General features: G+C 36.4%; 1 protein-coding gene across 1 annotated transcript; it reads right to left on the reverse strand.

Annotated features, from left to right (window-relative positions):
- Positions 1-11,955: 11,955 nt before the first annotated feature.
- LOC141301017 (transmembrane protein 117-like) lies at positions 11,956-23,349 on the reverse strand. Its single transcript, XM_073831272.1, has 3 exons — positions 23,277-23,349; positions 21,615-21,788; positions 11,956-14,673 (listed from the first exon to the last, which is right to left on the reverse strand). The coding sequence occupies exons 1-3, from the start codon at positions 23,347-23,349 to the stop codon at positions 14,033-14,035; spliced, it is 888 nt and encodes a 295-aa protein (XP_073687373.1). The 3' UTR covers positions 11,956-14,032.
- Positions 23,350-23,555: the final 206 nt, after the last annotated feature.

Raw genomic sequence — 23,555 nt, forward strand, 5'->3', positions numbered from 1 at the left:
GGACGACCCCAGCGGAGATTCAGGAGGGCTGGGCGTCTCCAGCGGAGACTCTGGAAGAGCAGGCTCTGAGCGAGCGGTCACTGGAGGGCGCTCTGGCGGCGCAGTCACTGGAGGGCGCTCTGGCGGCGCAGTCACTGGAGGGCGCTCTGGCGGCGCAGTCACTGGAGGGCGCTCTGGCGGCGCAGTCACTGGAGGGCGCTCTGGCGGCGCAGTCACTGGAGGGCGCTCTGGCGGCGCAGTCACTGGAGGGCGCTCTGGCGGCGCAGTCACTGGAGGGCGCTCTGGCGGCGCAGTCACTGGAGGGCGCTCTGGCGGCGCAGTCACTGGAGGGCGCTCTGGCGGCGCAGTCACTGGAGGGCGCTCTGGCGGCGCAGTCACTGGAGGGTGCTCTGGCGGCGCAGTCACTGGAGGGCTGGTTGGGAGACCAGCTGCTCGAGCCGACAGCAGCGGTGGGTCCTCCACGCTAGAAATTAGCCTTTGCCACCCCGTGGTAAAGTGTGGCTGCTGTGGTTCTGGGCTAGCAGATCTCTTGTGCTGTGGCTCTTCTAGAACTCTCACAGTAAGCGGAGAGCCGCATAACACCAACGCATAATTCATAAAGTCCTCCACCGAACACTTAAATTCCCCTCCAGGCAACAGCGATTTAATGGGTTCATTGAGTCCAAAGCGGAATAAGTCCCTCAGCCATACTTCATCATAAAAAGGTACTTGAAGTGATAACCTACGAAACTGTAGTACATAATCCTCAATGGAAAGATCTTCCTGTCGGAGGAGCAGAAGTTGGTCGACTGGGTCCATGTTGTGATGCTGGTGGTTGAATAAAGCCGCTGGATCCGGTTGTGGCGAAGTCTTCTGTCACAAGGAGGAGTCAGAGACGTGCGGATCCATTTGCAAGGCTTTATTAGAATAGTCAACAAGCAGGAGTAAACGCCAGGAAACAGGAACAACGTAGGTAATCCGGGAAACAGTTCAATAATCAAGCAGTGGTCGCAAATGGCAGGCAGCAGGAATCAATAACGGGGTACACAGTCCAGAGTCATACACAGATAATCCAACAATGGCAGGAAGCAGGAATCAATAACGGGGTACACAGTCCAGAGTCATACACAGGCAATCCAATCCAGAGAAACACGCTTAGAATAATGACCATGGGAACAATTAGACTTCGCAAGGTGGCTGTGTGTGAGAGTGGCTTAAATACATGTGGGTAAATGATAAACAGGTGTATGCAGCAATCAGTTCTGTGGGAAATGAGGAACAGATGTGTGCAGTGATTGGTGCAGTGGCTTATGGGGATTGTAGTCCATGAAGTGTGGTGCAAGAGTTCATGAAGACAGGGAAGACCAGATACGTTACACCAGGAATGATGTTGGCAAAAAGATCTACAACAGAGAAATAAAATAAGTGAAAAATAAAATAAAATAAGCAAGTTTAGCATTTAGTATATGGAAAATGATTTAATTTTTATGTTTATTTTTAATAAAAAAAACCTGACAGTTAAAGGGTTAAAACTGATGAATTTTACTGAAAATGAATAAATCTTTGGTAGTTATGACTAGGAAGTTAAAAGATCTACAACAGAGAAAGTAAAAATTAAATTAAAATAAAATAAGCAAGTTTAGCATTTTGTATATGGAAAATTATTAAATTGAAAGTAAAAAAAATCAAATCAAATCAAATAAATCCATTAAGATACATGAAAAAAAATAATAAAATAATTTTATACTATTTATTAAGTAAATAATTAATTAATTAAATAAAACAGAGAAAGTAAAAAATAAAATAAAAGCAAGTTTAGCATTTGGAAAATAATTCAACTTTTGTATTTTTTCTTTTAATAAAAAAAAACCTGGCACTTAAAAGGTTAAAACTAAAGGACTTGAATAAAAATGAATTGATTTTGAGAAGTTATGACCAGGAATGATGTTGGCAAAAAGATCTACATCAGAGAAAGTAAAAAATAAAATAAGCAAGTTTAGCATTTAGTATATGGAAAATTATTTAATTTTTATGTTTATTTTTAATAAAAAAAAACTGACACTTAAAGAGTTAAAACTAATGAATTTTACTGAAAATGAATGAATCTTTGGTGGTTATGACCAGGAATGATGTCGGTTAAAAGATCTACAACAGAGAAAGTAAAAAATGAAATAAAATAAGCAAGTTTAGCATTTAGTATACGAGAATAATTAAATTTTATGTTAATTTTTAATAATAAAAAAGTGCCACTTTAAGGTATTAGGGTTAAAACTAATGAATTTGATTGAAAATAAATAGATTTTTGGTAGTAATGGCCAGCACTGATGATGGGAAAATATCAGAGAAAGTAAAAAATAAATAAAATACTTTTTGGCATAATATTTATTTAACAAATAAACAAACATATAAATAAATAAATGAATGAAACAGCGAAAGTAAAAAAAAAAAAAAATAAGCAAAAAAACAAACTGGTGTTTAAAACTAATGAATCTCAATGAAATTGGAATGAAAATAAATTATTTTTGGTAGTCATGATCAGGACTGATGTTGGTAAAATGATCTGCAAAAGAGAAAGCAATAAATAAAATGTTAAGCATTTAGTATACAAAAATATTAAATGTTTGTTTTTTTCATTAAAAACACAAACTGGCATTTGAAGGGTTAAAACGAATTAATTTGAATGAAATCTATATGAAAATTAATACATTTTTGGTAGTTCTTATCAGGACTGACGTTGGTAAAAAGATCTACAACAGACACTGTAAAAAAAAAAAAAGCCGTAAAAATTTACGGTAAAAAACTGGCAGCTGTAGTAAAACTGTAAAAATAATGCAAAAAACATTAATTTACCAACATAAGATGTAACATACAACCCTAATGTACAAAACGGCAAAGAAAAAACTAAGAAGAAAAAGTTATTTCAACAAAAAAAAAAAAAAAAAAAAACATCAAATAAAAAAAATGAAACATTCTGAATGTCAATTTACGGTTATTCACTGTAAATTTTACGTTCTTTTTTACTTCCAAAAAACGTAAAATTACATTCCAATGTCCAACACAGTTTTTCCTTGTATATGGAAGAGGAACTTACCGTTAACCATTTCACAGGTTTTTACCGTATCATTTTTACAGTTTTTTACCGTTAAATTCACGGCCATTTTTTACAGTGGAAAAAGCAATAAATAAATAAAAAAGCTTACCATTTAGTATACAATTTTTTTTAAGAAAAAGCAAACTGGTGTTTAAGGGGTTAAAACTAATGAATTATTTTTAGTAGTTATGATCAAGACTGATGTTTGTAAAAAGATCTACAACAGAGAAAACAAATAAAAAGTTTAGCATTTAGTATGTGGAAAATTATTAAATGTTTGTTTGTTTTTAATTAAAAAAACAAACTGGTGTTTAAGGGGTTAAAACTAATAAATCTGAATGAAATTTGTATGAAAATGAATTATTTTTGTTTAGAATTTAGTATATGGAAAATAATTAAAGGTCCCATATTGTCAAAACCGAAATTTCCTGGCTTTTTTTTCATGATAACTGAGGTCTAGGGGCTATGTAACTACCATAGGAGTTTCAAAACAGTCAATCCACAGTAAACTGCACACAGCCTGCTTAAAGTAGCTGTTCATTTTCACGAGCCGCTGTGACTTCCGTAAAAATGTGATGTTTCTTTTGTCAAACCCAAGGAAAACATCGTGTCCATTCCATTGCTGAACAACAATGCAAAAACAAGTCGAGAAAACGCTGTTCAGTCGATGGATGTCAGGAAACTACATCATTACACAGGCTTCCGAACAACATTAATATAAAAGACTAGGGCTGGACCAGAATATTTCGAATATTCGTTTGGTCTGTTGGCATTCGATTTTAAATTTTGAGATTCGAATATTCTTTTTTTTCATACACCTTGCATCCCCCGCGAAACGGTTCTCATTCGCGCTTAAATATGAATGAAGAAGATCAGGGGCGGTTCTAGAGGCGGGGCCATAGGGGCCCTGGCCCCTTCTGAAATCTGATTGGCCCCTGATTGGCCCCCATTCCTTCAATCGTCGACGAGAAGAGCAACCGGAGAATTCTTCACAACGATTACAGATGCATTTCCACCCCCAAACAATTGGCGGCAGTAATGTGTCGATGAAACTTGGGAGAAGAAGCAGAGATCTTGGCTTTATATTATCTTTGCGGCTTTGGCTTGAGCGATACCAGAACATTCTCTGACGTTATGACAGTAGGGAACGAGTATTTTCCGGAATCTGCGTGCTTTATCCACAACCCGTAAAGATCCCGTAAAGACATGCAATGTGACGCCTACATGGCACTAAACTGAAAGTGCCGAACGATAGTCAGTTTTCACATATTTTTTCATCGTGAAGAGTCGCATGATAACGTGCATCATCACTACAACACAGCCTTTATGGCATTGGCTCTGGCTTTTGTTCACACAGCGCTCGTTAAGGGACTGATCCCAGCAACGTTACTAGGTTCCCAACCCGGGATCGTTCCCGGAACTTTCGGGCAATTTTCCAGAATCAACGCACAGTGTGAAAGAGGCTAAAGCAATAGTTACATAGCTTACTGCAATCGTAGCTTACAAATAAAAAAAAGGAATTACCATTCTGAAACATCCCGTGAGTATCACAAGCCACAGCAGGCTAGACTTGCAGTCAAGACCGCCTAAACCGAGACCAAGACACTACCAAGACCAGAAGGTATTGAGACCATGTCAAGACCAAGACCAAGTCGAGACCGGAGAAAAAAAAACAGACTAGTGTTGAAGCTACGCAATAACTTGTATGAACAGCAGCATACTAGTGTTCAGCCACAGTTCAATACATATTAGACGGTATTACTTCAACTACAGGCAGAGCAATACAGAGATGTAAATGTTTTTTCAGACTGGGTGAGATCAACTATGTGTAGCAATTGTATGACGGCTGTTACCGCACTATTAGAGGATTGAGACTCCCTTAATTTTTGTATACTGTTGATGAGGACTGACATTACTGGTACTGACTGGTTCATCTGACAAAACAACAAACACACATCAAACAATGCTCTACGCTACACTCACTGAGGCATAACCATTGACTGTTAACATAGAGGGCATAACATTATATGGATGGATGAGCGCCAATGGCTGTCGCAAAAAAAAGAATACATGCATGTGATTGGTTGCATTTGATTTGAAGGGCGCAAAATATTAATGTTGCATTATCAAACGTTGTGTTGTCATGGATACCAAAGATTCTAGAGCGTGTAGTTTTTTTTTTTTTTTTTTTTTGAGCGTGCAGTACTGCTAAATCCCCGACCACTATGACGGTCTGAGACAGCGAGACCTTGACATGACCAAGACCAAAGACCGTCAAGGCCGTGACAAGACCAAGACCACATAAAAGTGGTCTCGAGACCGGTCTCGAGACATACATCACTACAGCAGGCTACAGCATACATGACAGTGGTTACTTGTGGTTGGCCTGGCCATGCGTCACTCAGAAAACAACAGGCCAATCAGAAGAGAGGCTCATGAATATTAATTAGATGGGCCAAAATCGACCTGTTCTTGACAGAGCTCCTAAAAGAGGAGCTGTAAAAACATATTGAGATGGTTTTTGGCACTTCTACCGCAAATATATATTCTTAAGGACATCAACAACTAAAATAAACCTCCAAAAAGGTGTACAATATGGGACTTTTACATTTTTGTGTTTTTTTTTTTTTTCATAAAACAAAACTAAGAAACTGGCACTCGAAGGGTTAAAACTAATAAAAATAATTAAATAAATGAAAATAAAATAAAACAGGCAAGTTTAGCATTTAGTATATGGAAAATTATTTATTTTTTGTGGGGTTTTAAAATAATATACTGGCACTTAAAGGGTTAAAAGTACAACTAATGAATTGGAATGAAAATTACTGAATTTTTGGTAGTTATGATTGGGAATGATGTTGGTAAAAAGAGCTACAACAGAGAAAGTAAAAAAAAAAAAGACAAAAAAGCAAGTTTAGCATTTAGTATATGGAAAATAATTTAATTTTGGGGGTGTTTTTTTAATAAAAAACAAACAAACAAACAAACTGGCACTTGAAGGGTTAAAACTAATTAAAAAAATAAATAAAATAATTTGTATAATATTTATTAAATAAATGAAACAAAGTAAAAAAAAATAAAATAAGCAAGTTTAGCATTTAGTTTATGGAAAATATTTTAATTTTTGTGTTTTTTTATTTAAAAAAATACTGGCAATTAAAGTGTTAAAACTAATTAATTTGAATGAAAATTACTGAATTTTTGGTAGTTATGATTGGGGATGATGTTGGTAAAAAGAGCTACAACAGAAAGTAAAAAAAAAAATACAAAAAAGCTAGTTTAGCATTTAGTATATGGAAAATAATTTAATTTTGGGGGGGGGGGTTAATAAAAACAAACAAACAAACAAACAAACAAACAAACAAACTGGCACTTGAAGGGTTAAAACTAATTTAAAAAATAAATAAAATAATTTGTATAATATTTATTAAATAAATGAAACAAATTAAAAAAATAAAATAAGCAAGTTTAGCATTTAGTTTATGGAAAATATTTTAATTTTTGTGTTTTTTTATTTAAAAAATACTGGCAATTAAAGTGTTAAAACTAATGAATTTGAATGAAAATTACTGAATTTTTGGTAGTTATGATTGGGAATGATGTTGGTAAAAAGAGCTACAACAGAGAAAGTAAAAAAAAAAAAGACAAAAAAGCAAGTTTAGCATTTAGTATATGGAAAATAATTTAATTTTGGGGGTGTTTTTTTAATAAAAAACAAACAAACAAACAAACTGGCACTTGAAGGGTTAAAACTAATTAAAAAAATAAATAAAATAATTTGTATAATATTTATTAAATAAATGAAACAAAGTAAAAAAAAATAAAATAAGCAAGTTTAGCATTTAGTTTATGGAAAATATTTTAATTTTTGTGTTTTTTTATTTAAAAAAATACTGGCAATTAAAGTGTTAAAACTAATTAATTTGAATGAAAATTACTGAATTTTTGGTAGTTATGATTGGGAATGATGTTGGTAAAAAGATCTACGACAGAAAAAGAAAAAAAGACAAAAAAAAGCAAGTTTAGCATTTAGTATATGGAAAATAATTAAATTTTTGTGGGTTTTTTTAATAAAAAAACAAACAAACAAACAGGCACTTAAAGGGTTAAAATTAACAAAAAAAAAAATAAAATTAAAAAAAAATTATAAAATTTATATATATATATACTAAAAGGTGGTGAATGAGGGGTTAAAACTAATGAATCTAAATGAAAATGGAATGAAAATGAATTATTTTTGGTAGTTATGATCAGGACTGACTGATAAATAAAATGTTTTATGACTTTGTTTTTTGATATGGACATTTTGTCGAGTGCGTAGCTTATTAAATTAATGCAAAAATGTTAAAATTATATATTAAAGAGAGAAACCTGATGATTAGTACCAGTCTAAGCAATTTATGCAACAGGCCTTGTTTTTCCAAAAAAAAAAAAAAAAAAAAAAAAAGCAATGGATTGTACACGCGGACGTGAACGAGACCCAGTTTGTCTGGAAACATCTACAAACGTCTTGAAACCGTCAATTTTTTTCTGATAATAAACAGTAAGTGTGTGATATCTTATCAGCTCCTGCTGTCCGTGCTGAACTTATCTTCCGTCTGCAGCTGCTGTTGAGGAGAAACAGTGTTTGTCCTTTATTTATTTATTCGGTTAACGGTTTTAGCCGCGTTACCGCTCATTAACGCGCGTCTCAAGGACGGTGTGATATTCTCCTGACTTACCCTGCAGCACGGCTTGATAAAAATGGACATTTTTCTATTTTTGGAAAAGCAATCGAACGGAGGGAGAGACTGTTAAGGCTCCTGGGTTTTCTCCGTTCGGGGATTTGCCGTGTCGAGACCCGGACAGCGACGGAATTCCAATTTATAAGCTTCCCTCGGTCCCGAAAAACACTACGGCTGACACGGTACATTCCCATTCGCGCCTCGGGAGCTCATGACGGAGGCCTGACAGATTCAGAGGAACGGTTCCTTGTCTGTCAGCTCACGTCTGGAGTTTGAGTCTTTGCGTGCTGTGATCTCGTAGACGCCAGCCAAAGGCCCGACATGACAGGCGATCTGCTGGAAACCCGGAGAACAGCCTCACCGAGCACGACTCAATTTACCAGCTGAAGGTGCCTGCGGGATCTCCACAGTTCACCGTTTAGATCAACTAGACGTCTGGATCTGGGAAAAATCTGTGAATATATATCTCAGAGTCGTATCAATATTGCCATGTTCACATGAATGTCATACACTGTGTGCTTCATTATTAGGCACGTTGATGTTCTGGCCATGTTTTTTTTCCAAGCACATTCTACCAATTTCAAACCAAATCAATCTGTGTTTTTATTTTGTATATAATTATTTATAAGTGATATGTAATTGTCCATGAAGGCTGGAAGTGAAAAACTCCTTATATTCAGGCGTGTACAATTAAAATGAGCCAAAAAAGAGATTTAACTCTGACTGAAAAGTCAAAAATTAATAAATGCCTATGAGAAGGTTGCATTTAGGGGTGATATGACAAAAATATATCACCATTCACATGAGAAAAATGCTTTTCTTACTTAGATTTTTTGTCTTGTTTTCAGCCAAAATATCTTAAAATTCTCAAATCAAGAGGGATTTTATAGACTAGTAAAAAATATTGTCTTGTTTTCAGAAAAAAAACTAATTAAAATTAAGTGCATTTTTGCTTGAAACAAGTTATATAATCTACCAGTGGGGTAAACAAGAAAATCTTATTTCAAACAGAAAACTAGATTATTTTTCTTACCTCATTGGCAGATTATTTATCTTGTTTCAAGCAAAAATGCACTTAATTTTGACTTGTTTTTCTGCAAACAAGACAATATTTTTTACTTGTCTAGAAAATCCTTCTTGATTTTAATTTTGTGTTTAATTATTTATAAGTGATATATACTTGTCCGTGAAGGCTGGAAGTGAAAAACTCCTTATATTCAGGCGTGCACAATTAAAATGAGCCAAAAAAGAGATTTAACTCTGAAAAGTCAAAAATTGGTTGGTTGCGTTTAGGGGTCGGTGAGATGGCAAATATATATCACGATTTTTCTCAGAAATATGTCTTGTTTCCAGCCAAAATTTCTTTAAAAAAAAAATTAAATCAAGAAGGATTTTCTAGACAAGTAAAAATGATTGCCTTGTATTCAGAAAAAAAAACTAGTTTTGGGTTTTTGCTCAAAACAAGCAAAATAATCTGCCAATGGTGTAAGAAAAATTATCTTTTCTGTTTGAAATAAGACCCCAAAGTTGAGATAAGACCCCATTGGCAGATTAATTTGCTTGTTTCAAGCAAAAATGCACTTAATTTTGACTATTTTTATATTCAAACAAGAAAATTATTTTACTTGTCTAGAAAATCCTAGAGATATTTTGGCTGAAAACAAAAAGAAAAGCATTTTTTGCAGTGTGAGCAGCTGAATTTACAGCTATATATATATATATATATATATATATATATATATATATCATATCTCAGAGAATATTGACATAATTAAATAAAATTAAATAATTCTGAAATGTTAAAAAAATTATTAGATAAAAATCAAACATAATTAAATAAAATTAATTCTTAAATGTTAAAAAAATTCTTAGATAAAAATCAAACATAATTAAATAAAATTAAATAATTCTTAAATTTAAAAAAACAATTCTTAGATAAAAATCAAACATAATTAAATAAAATTAATTAAATAATTCTTAAATGTTAAAAAAAATTCTTAGATAAAAATCAAACATAATTAAATAAAATTAATTAAAAAATATCACTCTGAATGGAAAAAGTATCTCCAAAGTTATATTTTGAATGGTATAGTGTATAAAGTTACAAAAGCTGGTAGATAAATGCTGATCTTTGGATCATTCTATTAATTAAATAATCTAAAAATAATGTACTCAACTGTTTTAATTATTGATAAAAAAAAAAAAAAAATTCTTTTGAACAGCAGATCAGAACAACTTCTGAAGGATCATGCGACACTGAAGACTGAAGTAATAATGCTGAAAATTCAGTATGGCAAAAATATATCACAATTCACACGAGAAAATGCTTTTCTTACTTAGTTTTTTTTGTCTTGTTTCCAGTCCAAATGTCTAAAAATTCTTAAAATCAAGAAGGATTTTCTAGACAAGTAAAGAATATTGTTTTGTTTTCGAAAAAAAAAAAAAAAAAAAAAAAAGTCAAAATGAAGTGCATTTTTGCTTGAAACAAGTAAAATAATCTGCCAATGGGGTAAAGAAGAAAATCTTATTTCAAACAGAAAACTAGATTATTTTTCTTACCCCATTGGCAGATTATTTTGCTTAAAGCACTTAATCTTGAGTGGTTTGCAGAAAAAAAAAAAAAAAAACCTGAAAATAATTTTACTTGTCTAGAAAAATCCTTCTTGATTTAAGAATTTTGTGATATTTTGGCTGGAAACAAGATAAAAATCTAAGTAAGGAAAGCATTTTTTGCAGTGTGAGCAGCTGAATTTACAGCTATATATATATATATATATATATATATATATATAAATAAATCAGAGTTGTATCAATATTGACCATGTTTACATGCATTTCATACACTGTGTGCATCATTATAAGCCACATTGATATTCTGGTCATGTTTTTTTATGAAAAGATGGATCTCAAAATCACACAGCCATTGCTGGAAAGAGTTCAAATGCACAAAAATGCTGAAAAACCAAAGAAGTTGTGGGACCTAAAGGATTTTTCTGAAGAACAGCAGGCAGTTTAACTGTTCAGGACAAACAAGGGACTCATGAACAACTATCACTAAACCAAAAACTCAGCTGTGGATCATTCAGGTAACAACACAGTATTAAGAATCAAGGGTATGTAAACTTTTGAACGGGGTCACTTCCTAAACTCAACTATTTAACTATTATTTTCTCTTGTGCACTATATGTAAACGTCGTTCCAATATTAATATATTAATCAGAATTTTCCTGTGCATAAGTGGTCACGAAAATCTGTCTTTGTTCGCAATTTTGCACGTGTCAAATGATTTGTTGATAAACACACAATAGTTTTCAGCCCTTGTGGAATTATGCATCAAATTCACAAAAATTTCATTAGAAACAACGGCTTAATCAGGTTATCAGGGGTTAATTTTGTGTCATTTTCCCCTCTACCTTCCTTTGCTAATACAGCACTGCGTGTCTGTCGGTGCACTGCAGGGAAATCAATAGCTAATTTCTCTCCATGATCACAGATATTGAAAGTTAGGGATGCACAGATTTACCAGCATCAAACGCCGCATGACACGGACATTTTGCCACATCCGCAACAACAGCAGCAACAGTCAAGCGTGGTCCAGATTCCCTCACGAATGAACTGCGTTGTGTGGAGATTGCAAGCCTTTTTTCAGCTTGATTTTTTCAGCTTTACAACTATTGTGCAGGAAAGATTGAGAATAATCAAGTGCAGCGCAGCGCAGCGCTTTAAAAAGGCAGTCGACAAACTTCAAAAGCAATAAAACAGAATCTATTATGAACTGAAATGTCTTTAAAGAAACTTTTACACTCGTCTCCGCAGGAACAAACACTGGAAGTGGCCACATGTGAAGCGGTAACGTGCCACATGCAGATTCCTGAAAGCTTTAATATATCACCTTTAGTGAAAAATGCTTTTATAACCCCTGTGTTTTGACCCGTAATAGTGCCTAATGGCTGTTTACCAAATGTTCCTATAAATGCGTTTGATTGCCACTTTCTGCAGAACAGGATCGACATCTGGATGCAGGATGGCCTTCGGGAGTTGCTTGGCAACAAGGTCACACTGGACCACAACTACCGCTGACTAACGCCACTTTGGAAGCATCTTGATGCGAGAGGAACCGTTTCCACCGATAACATGCGACTGCTGAAATAACACGGTACCTGCGTGTCAAAAGAAGGACTTTATTGATAACAGGGTTTGACACAAATATAGCTGATATTTACCGTCCAAACATTTTAAGAGGGGCTCACCTGCTCATCAGAAAAACACATGGGGGAACAAAACACTGCGGTGAAGATTTCAATGCAACGCGTATTAAAAGACAAAGGAATCAGTTTTTGCTTTGGCTGAATCTGAAAACACAAAAATGATGCATGAAGTAGTAACAAGTGCATATGTTCTACTTCTAGTTCTGTAGATAAATCAGAGTTTTCCAATACATGCATGTGAACGTATCTGGTTGCACAGCAGTTTGGTGTCTAAATAACGGATAAATAGCTCAACGGATGATGATTCGACTCTTCTGTAACCTACAATCAGTGCTGGGTATGTAATCAGATTCCAAAAAAATAAATAATTGTAATTTAGTTTGTAGTATACTTTAAAATACTCATAATCAGATTAAATGCACTTCATGCTGTTTATAACAACGGATGGAATATATTTGCTTTCTCTTTGTATTTTTATATTAGTATGGTACAAGATGCTATTTAAATCAATGTGTTAGTTCAGTTAGAAATCTGATTATATTACTAACTACAGTTTTTGTCCTGTAATTTGGAATCATTACAATTCGTAAGGAATCTACCCAGCACTGCCTTCAAGGTTTATTTAATGAAGGCACAGCGTTAGGTGTTCATTACGAGTATTTTCATGACCGTCATGCCATGCGTTCACTGTGAGGACAGTACAGTATATCATCCATGTAGGCACAAGCGTATCTACGGTTGAAGTCAAAAGTTTACATACACCTGGCAGAATCGGCAAAATGTTCATTATTTTAGCGAAATAAGAGGGGTCATACAAAATGCATGTTATTTTTTATATTTAGTACTGACCTGAGTAAGATATTTCACATTAAAGACATTTACATATAGTCCACAAAAGAAATAATATTAGTTGAATTTATAAAGTTTACTTGTTTGTCCAGAACAGCCTGCTGTTCTTCAGAAAAGTCCTTCAGATCCCACAAATTCTTTGGTTTGTCAGCATTTTTGTGTATTTGAACTCTTTCCAACAATGACTGTGTGATTCTGAGATCCATCTTTTCACACTGAGGACAACTGAGGGACTCATATGCAACTATTGCACAAGGTTCAAATGCTCACTGATGCTCCAGAAGGACAAACCATGCATTAAGAGCCGGGGGGGCGAAAACTTTTGGAATTTGAGGATCAGGATAAATGTTACTTATTTTGTCTTCTGGGGAACCTGTAAGTATCTTCTGTAGCTTCTGAAGGGCAGCACTAAATGAGAAAAATAAATATTTAGGCGAAATAAGAAAAATGTACGCATCCTTATTTGGTTCAAAAGTTTTCACCCCCGGCTCTTACTGCATCATTTTGCCTTCTGGAGCATCAGTGAGCGTTTGATTCTTCTGTAATAGTTGCATATGAGTCTCTCAGTTGTCCTCAGTGTGAAAAGATGGATCTCAAAATCATACAGTCATTGTTGGAAAGGGTCCAAATACACAAAAATGCTGACGAACCAAAGAATCTGTGGGACCTGAAGGATTTTTCTGAAGGACAAACAATGGACTCGTGAATAACAATCACCAAACAAAAAAAGGTAACAGCAGTATTAAGAATCAAGCTTATGTAAACTTTTGAACAGGGTCATTTTTATAAATTCAACTATTATTTTCTCTTGTGGACTATATGTAAACATGCTTTATGTGAAATATCTTATTCAGGTAGGTTTTAAATAAAAGACACTGCGTTTTGTATGCCCCCTCTTGTTAAAATAAATAACATTTTGCAGACCCTGCAAGGTGTATGTAAACTTTTGACTTCAACTGTATATTAAAAAGACACATCTAACATCCAGCACCATAAACCAGTGTCCTAGAGGGACGTGGAAAAGTTTGAGTTCATAAAGTTAGTGCTCAGTGCAAGATCGCTTGATATAAAAATAGAAATTTCAAGACAGAGTTTGTGATAGTTTTCCGAGGACTTCAAATGCCAATCAACATCAAACGAAGTTGAGGGCCTTAGAACGTCGATGTGACCTTTGGCTACGGTCATGGGGTCAGTTTTTTGACATCAGCTGTGTCCTCATGGGCGCTGCTGTCAACGGCTATACTGGGCTGGGTCTCCTGGGTCTCGTTCGAACATGGCGACATGGAGTTGTTTGATGACCCGAAATGATGAGTGTCCACTAGGAGCAGCATGGGCGTCCCACTCCTCTTAAAGGCCTCGCTCATGGTGATGTGCACTTCCTCCGGCGTGACTCCCATATCGGACGGCGACTTCCTCTTGATGCGCTCGTAGGACTTGTCTTGCTTCTCGGGGAACGTCTCGCTGGCTTGGAAGCGTCCGAACAGCCAGATGAAGAACCCGCAGAGCACGAAGGCCGCCAGACTCGGGATGAACGCCAGGCATTTGACGTCCAGACTGGAGCCCACGTAACGGCTGTGGAGGAACATGTCTCTCTGGACGTATGTGCTGTTGGTGCGGGGGTCGATGTTGGTGGAGCGCCACTCCCAGGTCAGCGTACTGCGGTTGAACTCGCGCAGCGTCTCCGGGTTCTCCACGGTGTAGATCTTCTCTCCTGGACCTACGTATTGACCGTACTCATAGGGCTTGTAGAAGATCTGGTTCTTCCACATGTTGAGGTCCAGGATGAGGACCAGGAAGATGATTCCATAATTAAACCATTTCCCTGAGAGAGAGAAAAAAGGGAAGGTTAGTGTGTTGGGAATTTATCCCAGTGTATTTTAGAGTCAGACACCTGCATAGCAACATACTTCAACAAACATTTCAGCAACTCTGTAGACCAATATCCTAGCAACTATTTGAAACACCATAGTAACTGCATAACAATGTGCTCAAAACACTTGAGCAACTCTGAATAGGAACAACCTGGCAACAATCCAACACACGCTAGCTACTGCATAGCAATGCACTGGCAACTACCCAAAACATTTTAAATAACAACATCCTGGCAACTATACAAATCACCAGAACAACTGCATAGCAACACCATGGCAACTACCCAAAACACCCTAGTAACTGCATAGCAACACCCTGGCAACTACCCAAAACATTTTAAATAACAACATCCTGGCAACTATCCAAAATACCACTACAATTGCATAGCAACACCATGACAACTACCCAAAACATCTTAAATAACAACATCCTGGCAACTACCTAAAACACCCCTAGTAACTGCATAGCAACGCCCTGGCAACTACCCAAAACATCTTAAATAACAACATCCTGGCAACTACCTAAAACACCCCTAGTAACTGCATAGCAACACCATGACAACTACCCAAAACATCTTAAATAACAACATCCTGGCAACTACCTAAAACACCCCTAGTAACTGCATAGCAACGCCCTGGCAACTACCCAAAACATCTTAACATCCTGGCAACTACCCAACACATCTTAAATAACATCCTGGCAACTACCCACAACACCAGAACAACTGCATAGCAACGCCCTGGCAACTACACAAAACACCACAACAATTGCATAGCAACACCATGGCAACTACCCAAAACACCCTAGTAACTGCATAGCAACACCCTGGCAACTACCCAAAACATCTTAAATAACAACATCCTGGCAACTATCCAAAACACCACTACAATTGCATAGCAACACCATGGCAACTACCCAAAACACCCTAGTAACTGCATAGCAACACCATGGCAACTACCCAAAACACCCTAGTTTATTACAACATCCTGGCAACTACCCAAAAACACCCCTAGTAACTGCATAGCAACGCCCTGGTAACTACCCAAAACATCTTAAATAACATCCTGGCAACTACTCAAAACACCAGAACAACTGCATAGCAACGCCCTGGCAACTACCCCAAACACCCTAGTAACTGCATAGCAACACCATGGCAACTACCCAAGACACCCTAGTAACTGCATAGCAACACCATGGCAACTACCCAAAACACCCCTATAGCAACTGCGTAGCAACATTCTGGCAACTACCCAAAACATCTCAAATAACAACATCCTGGCAACTATACGAAACACCACAACATTTGAATAGCAACACTATGGCAACTACCCAAAACACCCTAGTAACTGCATAGCAACACCATAGCAACTACCCAAAACATTCTAGTAACTGCATAGCAACACCCTGCCAATACCCAAAGCATCGTAAATAACAACATCCTGGCAACGATACAAAACAACACAACAATTGCATAGCAACACCATGGCAACTACCCAAAACATCATAGCAGCTGCATAACAACGTTCTGGCAACTATATATAAAACACTGTATCAACTGCATAGCAATTAACTGGCAGCTAGCCAAAACATCTTAAAAAACAACATCCTAGCAACTACCCAAAACACCCTAGTAACTGCATAGCAACGCCCTGGCAACTACCCAAAACATCTTAAATAACAACATTCTGGCCACTACCCAAAACACCCTAGTAACTGCATAGCAACGCCCTGGCAACTGCCCAAAATGTCTTAAATAACAACATCCTAGCAACTACCCAAAACACCCTAGTAACTGCATAGCAACACCCTGGCAACTACCAAAAACATCTTAAATAACAACATTCTGGCAACTACCCAAAACATCTTAAATAACAACATCCTAGCAACTACCCAAAGCACCCTAGTAACTGCATAGCAATGTCCTGGAAACTATCCAAAACACCACAGCAACTGCATAGCAACACCCTGGCAATTACACAAAACACCACAGTAACTGCATAGCAACACTATGGCAACTTGCAAAACATCCTAGCAACTGCATAACAATGTACTGGCAAATATATAAAAAACACCACAGCAACTACATAACAACGCCCTGCCAACTACCCAAATCATCTTAAATAACATCCTGGCAACTACCCAAAACATCTTAAATAACAACATCCTGGCAACTACCCTAGTAACTGCATAGACACACCCTAGAAACTAGCCAAAAAACCTTAACAATTGCATAGCAACATACTCTAAATAGTTTAGCAACTCTATCGGTAGCAACACCTTGGCAGTTACTCAAAATATCCTAATAACTGCATAGTGACATGCTCAAAATAGTTGAGCAACTATGTAGCAACATCTTGGCAACTACCCAAAACACCATAGCAACTGCATAGCAATGTCCTGGAAATCATCCAAAACACCACAGCAACTGCATAGCAACACCCTGGCAACTATCCAGAACACCACAACAATTGCACACTAACAACATGGCAACTACCCAAAACACCCTAGTAACCGCATAGCAACGCCCTGGCAACTACCCAAAACACCTTAAAAACTGCATATTTTGATTATCCTAATATTTTTTATTGAATAAAGATACACAAATGAAAGCCAAAATATTAAATGTCATGGATGAATATTTACTGAGTAATGCACTAATTTGTAGAGGGAGGTCAAAATGGCAATTTTCACCTGAGATTCAAAGCCAAATTACAGGGGGTTGAAAAAAGACTTCAGATTGGTAGGTCTGCTAGTAAAATCTGTTGACTTTAACAATCTTTGTTGCATTATTTGCCAATGGTGACCATTCAAAAATGGGGAAAAAATATCCATGACACTGATTCAAATATAGAATCTTATGAATAGACTACAGAAAGTACAGTAATGACCTCACCTTGACCATTTCAGTGCATTTTCCGCCCCCAGACAGGTATGTTCTACATAATTCCTTTGATAGAAGGAAGCAAGCAAGATACAATTCTAATTTCAACATTATTTATTCTTTAGACATTGTTCCTTTAATCAAATAAGTATAGGCTGTACTTAAAGTCACCAACATTTGGTTATCAACCACGGAAAATGGGTAAAATGTAACAATCTGGACACAGAGCCTCATTGAGATCCCCTTATCTCTGGGACTGAATAACGTAGGGCCTTGAAACTTTGGAAAGAGAACATGAATGGCACTCAGACAGGTATGTTCCCTGCAGTTGTCTTGACAGAGAGAAACGAGATACATTTCTACATTATTAGTTCTTCAGACATTCCTCTTTAAAAAAAAAAAGTCTCATATTTTGTGCATTGACCCAAATGTGTACAATTTATTGATTTACCCCTGGAGCCATATTGAAATTCCAATATCTCTGGAAGCGAACCATGAAGGGCCTTAAAAATGAAGATGCCAAAAGAAAAGTTTGTTAAGACCCAATATCCAAAAGGACACTAAGATATCCTATATATGTTGTGAGTTACAGGCATGCAAATTTTGGAGTAAAATCTTGAAAAGTGCTGTTTCCCCATTTTTAAATGGTCATCATTGGCACATAATGCAACAAAGATTGCTAAAGTCAACAGATTTACTAGCAGACCTACCAATCTCTGTGTAAAAATAACATGATGATGCAGCTGTCTTTTTGAAGTCATTTTTAACCCCATGTAATTTGGCTCTGAATCTCAGGTGAAAATTGCCATTTTGAACCCCCTCTAAATAGTGGGTCAATGACACAACGCCTAAATGTTTGATCACATTTTTTTAGTTAAAAACTGGTTTAAATGCATTATATGAATATATATATATATATATATATATATATAGTACCTCTCCCATGTATGGAGCCACTTTAACTTTTCAAAAAAGATTAGTTATTTGTACATTTTCTGTTATTCAAAGTGTCAAACCAGTAAAGTATGGAGTGCCACAAGGATCTGTCCTAGGTCCACTACTATTTTCAATTTACATGTTACACCTTGGTAATATTATTAGGAAATATGGGATTAGTTTCCATTGTTATGCTGATGATACTCAACTATATATTTCAACAAGACCAGATGAAACTTCTAACTTAGCAAAGTTAACAGAGTGTGTTAAAAATGTGAAAGACTGGATGACCAATAATTTTCTACTATTAAATTCAGATAAGACCGAGATATTACTTATTGGACCAAAAAACAGTACACAGAATCTCTTAAACTGCAATTTGCAACTAGACAGATGCACTGTTATTGCCTCTACAGTTAAAAATCTGGGTGTTATATTAGACAGCAACCTGTCTTTTAAAAATCATATTTCTCATGTTACAAAAACAGCATTCTTCCATCTTAGAAACATTGCTAAGCTACGGAACATGTTACTTGTTTCTGATGCAGAAAAGTTAGTTCATGCATTCATGACATCTAGACTGGACTATTGTAATGCACTACTAGGCGGTTGTCCTGCTTCTTCAATAAATAAGCTACAGATAGTCCAAAAAAAGCTGCTAGAGTCCTTAACAGATCAAGAAAATATGATCATATTACCCCAATTTTACAGTCTCTACACTGGCTACCTATTAGGTTCCGTATCATTTACAAAATACTACTTCTTACCTATAAGGCCCTTAATGGTTTAGCTCCTGCATACCTAACTAGTCTCCTACTACGCTACAATCCCTCACGCTCCCTAATGTCGCAAAACTCTGGACTTTTAGTAGTACCTAGGATAGCAAAGTCCACTAAAGGAGGGAGAGCCTTTTCTCATTTGGCTCCCAAACTCTGGAATAGCCTTCCTGATAACATTCGGGGTTCAGACACACTCTCTATGTTTAAATCTAGATTAAAGACTCATCTCTTTAGCCAAGCATTCACATAATGTATCTCATAACGTTGTACTTCAGTTAAATCTGATCAAATGCACATCACCATTCTTCAGCTTGGGCTAAACACATAATTTTTGCTTGGTTGGAACAGCAGCTACGCTAATTATTTCTCTATTTGTTTCTCTGTTTCTGCCACAGGATTTCCATCCCGTGGTAACTAGGAATTACACAAGATTCAGCCTGGATTCAGAAGAAGAGATGATGCCAACACCTCAGAGGACCGCCGATGATGCCAGCCTTGAAACAACATACAGCACTACACCATTTTTCTACAAGTTTGATTGCAACACATAATCATTCTGTTTTTGATTACACCATTACTGTTTTTAATATTTATACCATATGTACATCAACTTAACATACAGTAGTCACCACTAATAAGCTACTAAATATATTGTAGTAGCCTACATTTTTTTTGTACAGCTGCTTTGCAACGATTTGTATTGTGAAAAGCGCTATACAAATAAACTTGAATTGAACTGAACTGAAAAATATCATGTGGTGCGACCGTTTGGCCATAATTGTTGCTTTGGAAATGTCTTTGAAATTACCCTTAATTTATTCCGATTAATTTTCAGCACTATTTGGCATAATTTCCAGGGTGTTTTGTAATCCTGTATAAAATTGCAAAGCATTTGTATTTATATTTCCATCATAATATACAAAAAAAACCTCCAGTGTCCAGTGATTTCTATTTTATGAAATATCATGTGGTGCAACCATAAAGAGACTACCATTTTGGGACTTTTATGTTGAAATCCATGCAAAGATAGGACTGCATCATATACCAATATGCCAAGAACCCATGAAAGCATCAAGCAGGTTTGTAACTCTCTTGTGTCATTTGGAGTGACCACTCATCAAGTGGTGCGACCAACAATAGCAATAACTGTATTCAAATAAATATAAAGTATCTAATTTCTGTGGCTGAATAATGAAACACTGCTACAATATGCTTAAGTGAATGTTTTTTAAAAACATTTTTATCAGTTTTATGTTTCTAAACACTTTAATTACTAAGAACATATAAAAAATGTTAAGCATGTTAAGGAAATGAATTAATTTTTTTTCGCACCACATGACATTTTTTAAGGCTATGGCCAATTTGTCGAGATGGAAAAACACTAACATCACTTAATTTTAAATTTGAATACGAATTCATGTGTGCACAACATTCCTAATGTTTAAACAATTTTTAAAAATTTAAAAATTGGCTTTTTGAAAATCCTAATACTTCAATTACCTAATTCATCCATGACATTCAATATTTTGGCTTTCATCACTATACAAGTCTTTCTTCTGAAAAAAAATAAGCAAAATCAAAAATTTGAGCCTGGGACCTCTGTTTGAATTGACACAGAATGACCCCAAAAACACCTCAGCAAATGCATATCAACCATTAAACCAATTCCTGACATAGAAAAAAGGAAGCTGGATAATCAGCGTGTTGGGAATTGATCCCAGTGTATTTGCGAGTCAGACGGCGGCTTGAGAAAGTGAAATAATTGAGTTGGGAGTCACTTTCTAATGGCTTTGTTGTTAGCGCACTCATGCGGGGTCACTCTCAAACGCTAAATCGCCGCGCCAAACAATAAGGTTAAAGACTTTTACGAACGGTTGAGCAGGAAGGCCATTTCCCGAGCCTCGAGGGAGCGATCATCTATTCCCAAGATGGCCATCAGGACCCTCGCTACAGTGAGCAAAACACAGCGAGACGGAAAAAGAGAAACCGAAACACTTCGCTCACACACTTCACCAGCGGTCCGTCAGATTTACTGACACCATTATATAAACGCAAGTTTACAGATGAGCAAATACTAATTAGTATGCATTACCGACGCTGCCTTCAAACACATAATTATAAAGAGATGTATCTAACGAGCTAATATTCTGACAGCGCGTCCCTTCGGGAAAGGAATTAATTCATCCGTCCCGTCCCAAACGACAGTTTAGAGCACTACCACTTGATTCATTGGCATAATTGTGCTCACGGTGTATTTGCTGTCGTGCCCTACTTAAGGCACAAGTGCGGATTTACCCGTGATGTGAATGTGGTACTCGTCTTTAAAGATGCGCTTGCACACGGGCAGTTTGATCTTCAGCTGCGTGGTGGAGAGGCCCGGGAGGTTCATGTCCAGGTCGCCCATGAAGTGAGGAAACTCCCAGTCCTGGAAGAGGAAGAGCCGACAAACACGTGTAACTGAACGTGCACCTCAAGCACAAGGCACTCGAATAAAGGTGTTACAGAAGGACATCAAACATGACAGAGCTACTGTACGCACACATTAAAGATGGAGGGTTGAAGTATGTCTGAAGGGCAAACATATTTGGAGAATGCATAAAATAAACTACTGTACAGGAAATGCTAGACATTTCAGAAACTCTTTTATGTGAACAAAGGCAAGCGCTACTAGTACTGCATTTAAAATCGAGAATCCACGCCCTAGCAACTGTATAGCAACACATGGAAATAACTGTAATTAGCAAATAACTAGGCCCAGGCGTTTGGAAAAACACCCTGGCAACTGCTTAGCAACCGAGTCAAAACACCTTAGCAACTCTGTATGGGAACATCCTGACAACTGCCCAAAACACCACAGCAACTACAGTATAGCAATTTGTTTGTGCAAGGATTAAAATGAACTTTTTCACTCACCAGCCAATTTGGCTACTAAACTGGCCATTCATAACTTCTACTAGCCAAAAAAAACCCAAAACAAAAATACCACTGCTAGCAGCAATTACTGGGGTTCGAGCAAATAAGGCCTTTATGGCTTCTATGATGTTAGGGTGTAAGGCAACATGAAATAAATGGCTGACACCAGAACATATGATGCATGCGTTTACTTAGATTTGTGAAGTTTTGAGTTTTCTTATAGGATGTATAGGTTTTGGGTACACTAGATCATGACCATATTATTAAATGACCATGTTATAACTCTCCAAATGCAAATATAGAGAGTCCAGAGAATTGTACTGCAGTGATTTTATTGATTTTGAGTTAACAACCTATAGGACTAGGTCACAAAAGTATTTTTTTTTTTTAAATAATATCAAATATTTAAAGAAAAGTTGGATTGCCATTAGTGTTCCAAGAGGTAAGGTTGTTCAAAATAGGAAGATCTATCTGGTATGAAGATATAGTGTTTGTGTGAATATATGAGAAATGTTTAGCAATTTGAGGCCATTTACCATATAATTGTGTGTTTTTGAAGCCTTTTTGACTGTTATAGCGCCACCTATGGTCCGATCTCCATGAAACTTTGCATGCTTGTTAAGAATCAACTGACACATGCTTTCAAGAAGTTTTATAAACTTTTGAGCTTTCATTTAGGTTGTATAGGCTTTTGGCTATACTTGGTCACGCCTCTTTTCTAAATGACCCAGTTATAGCTAACCAAAAGACCAAATTCAACATTTTGAATCAACTAGTTCGCAAAAGTAATATTTGTGAATAATTAATGAATGATTTGATTGACAGCAATGTTTCTTGAGGCAAAGTTGCATGTTATGAGGAGATCTATCAAATGAAATACATATTTTGTGGATGAGTGAAACACCACGTGATTACAGAGCCATAAAACTCGTTAGCGCCAACTAGTGGCCGATTTCTTTCAAAATTCTTACAGACCTTTAGGGCCATGAGTCGAACATGCCCACCGAGTTTAGTTCAGATCGTTCTCCGTTAAGCTTGTCTAACAGGTGCTCAAAATTTCATTGGCCGATGGCGGCCATGTTTTTTGAGATAAGCCAATGTCCTCATTGACGTCCATGATAACTCTGTTACACCAAAGCAACTTGCTAATCATGCTAGAATCATGCTACAAATTTGCTAATCATGTTAGAAACATGCTAACACCTTAATCATGTTAGAAACATGCTAATCATACTAGAAGCATTATCAACTTGCTAATTATGCTAACAACACACTAATCATGCAAGAAGCATGCTAGCAACCTGGTAATGATGTAAGAATTAT

This window comes from Garra rufa, chromosome 25 (genome assembly GCF_049309525.1).
Source record: "Garra rufa chromosome 25, GarRuf1.0, whole genome shotgun sequence".
Taxonomy (NCBI): domain Eukaryota; kingdom Metazoa; phylum Chordata; class Actinopteri; order Cypriniformes; family Cyprinidae; genus Garra; species Garra rufa.

What these genes read in the sequence shown, in the direction of transcription:
- LOC141301017 (XM_073831272.1), bottom strand. Translation starts at nt 23,349, where the DNA reads ATGGACGTCAATGAGGACATTGGCTTATCTCAAAAAACATGGCCGCCA. An exon ending in CAATGAAATTTTGAGCACCT is followed by an intron (nt 21,789 to 23,276) that starts GTTAGACAAGCT and finishes CTTGTGCTTGAG; the next exon opens with GTGCACGTTCAGTTACACGT. An exon ending in GTACCACATTCACATCACGG is followed by an intron (nt 14,674 to 21,614) that starts GTAAATCCGCAC and finishes TCTCTCTCTCAG; the next exon opens with GGAAATGGTTTAATTATGGA.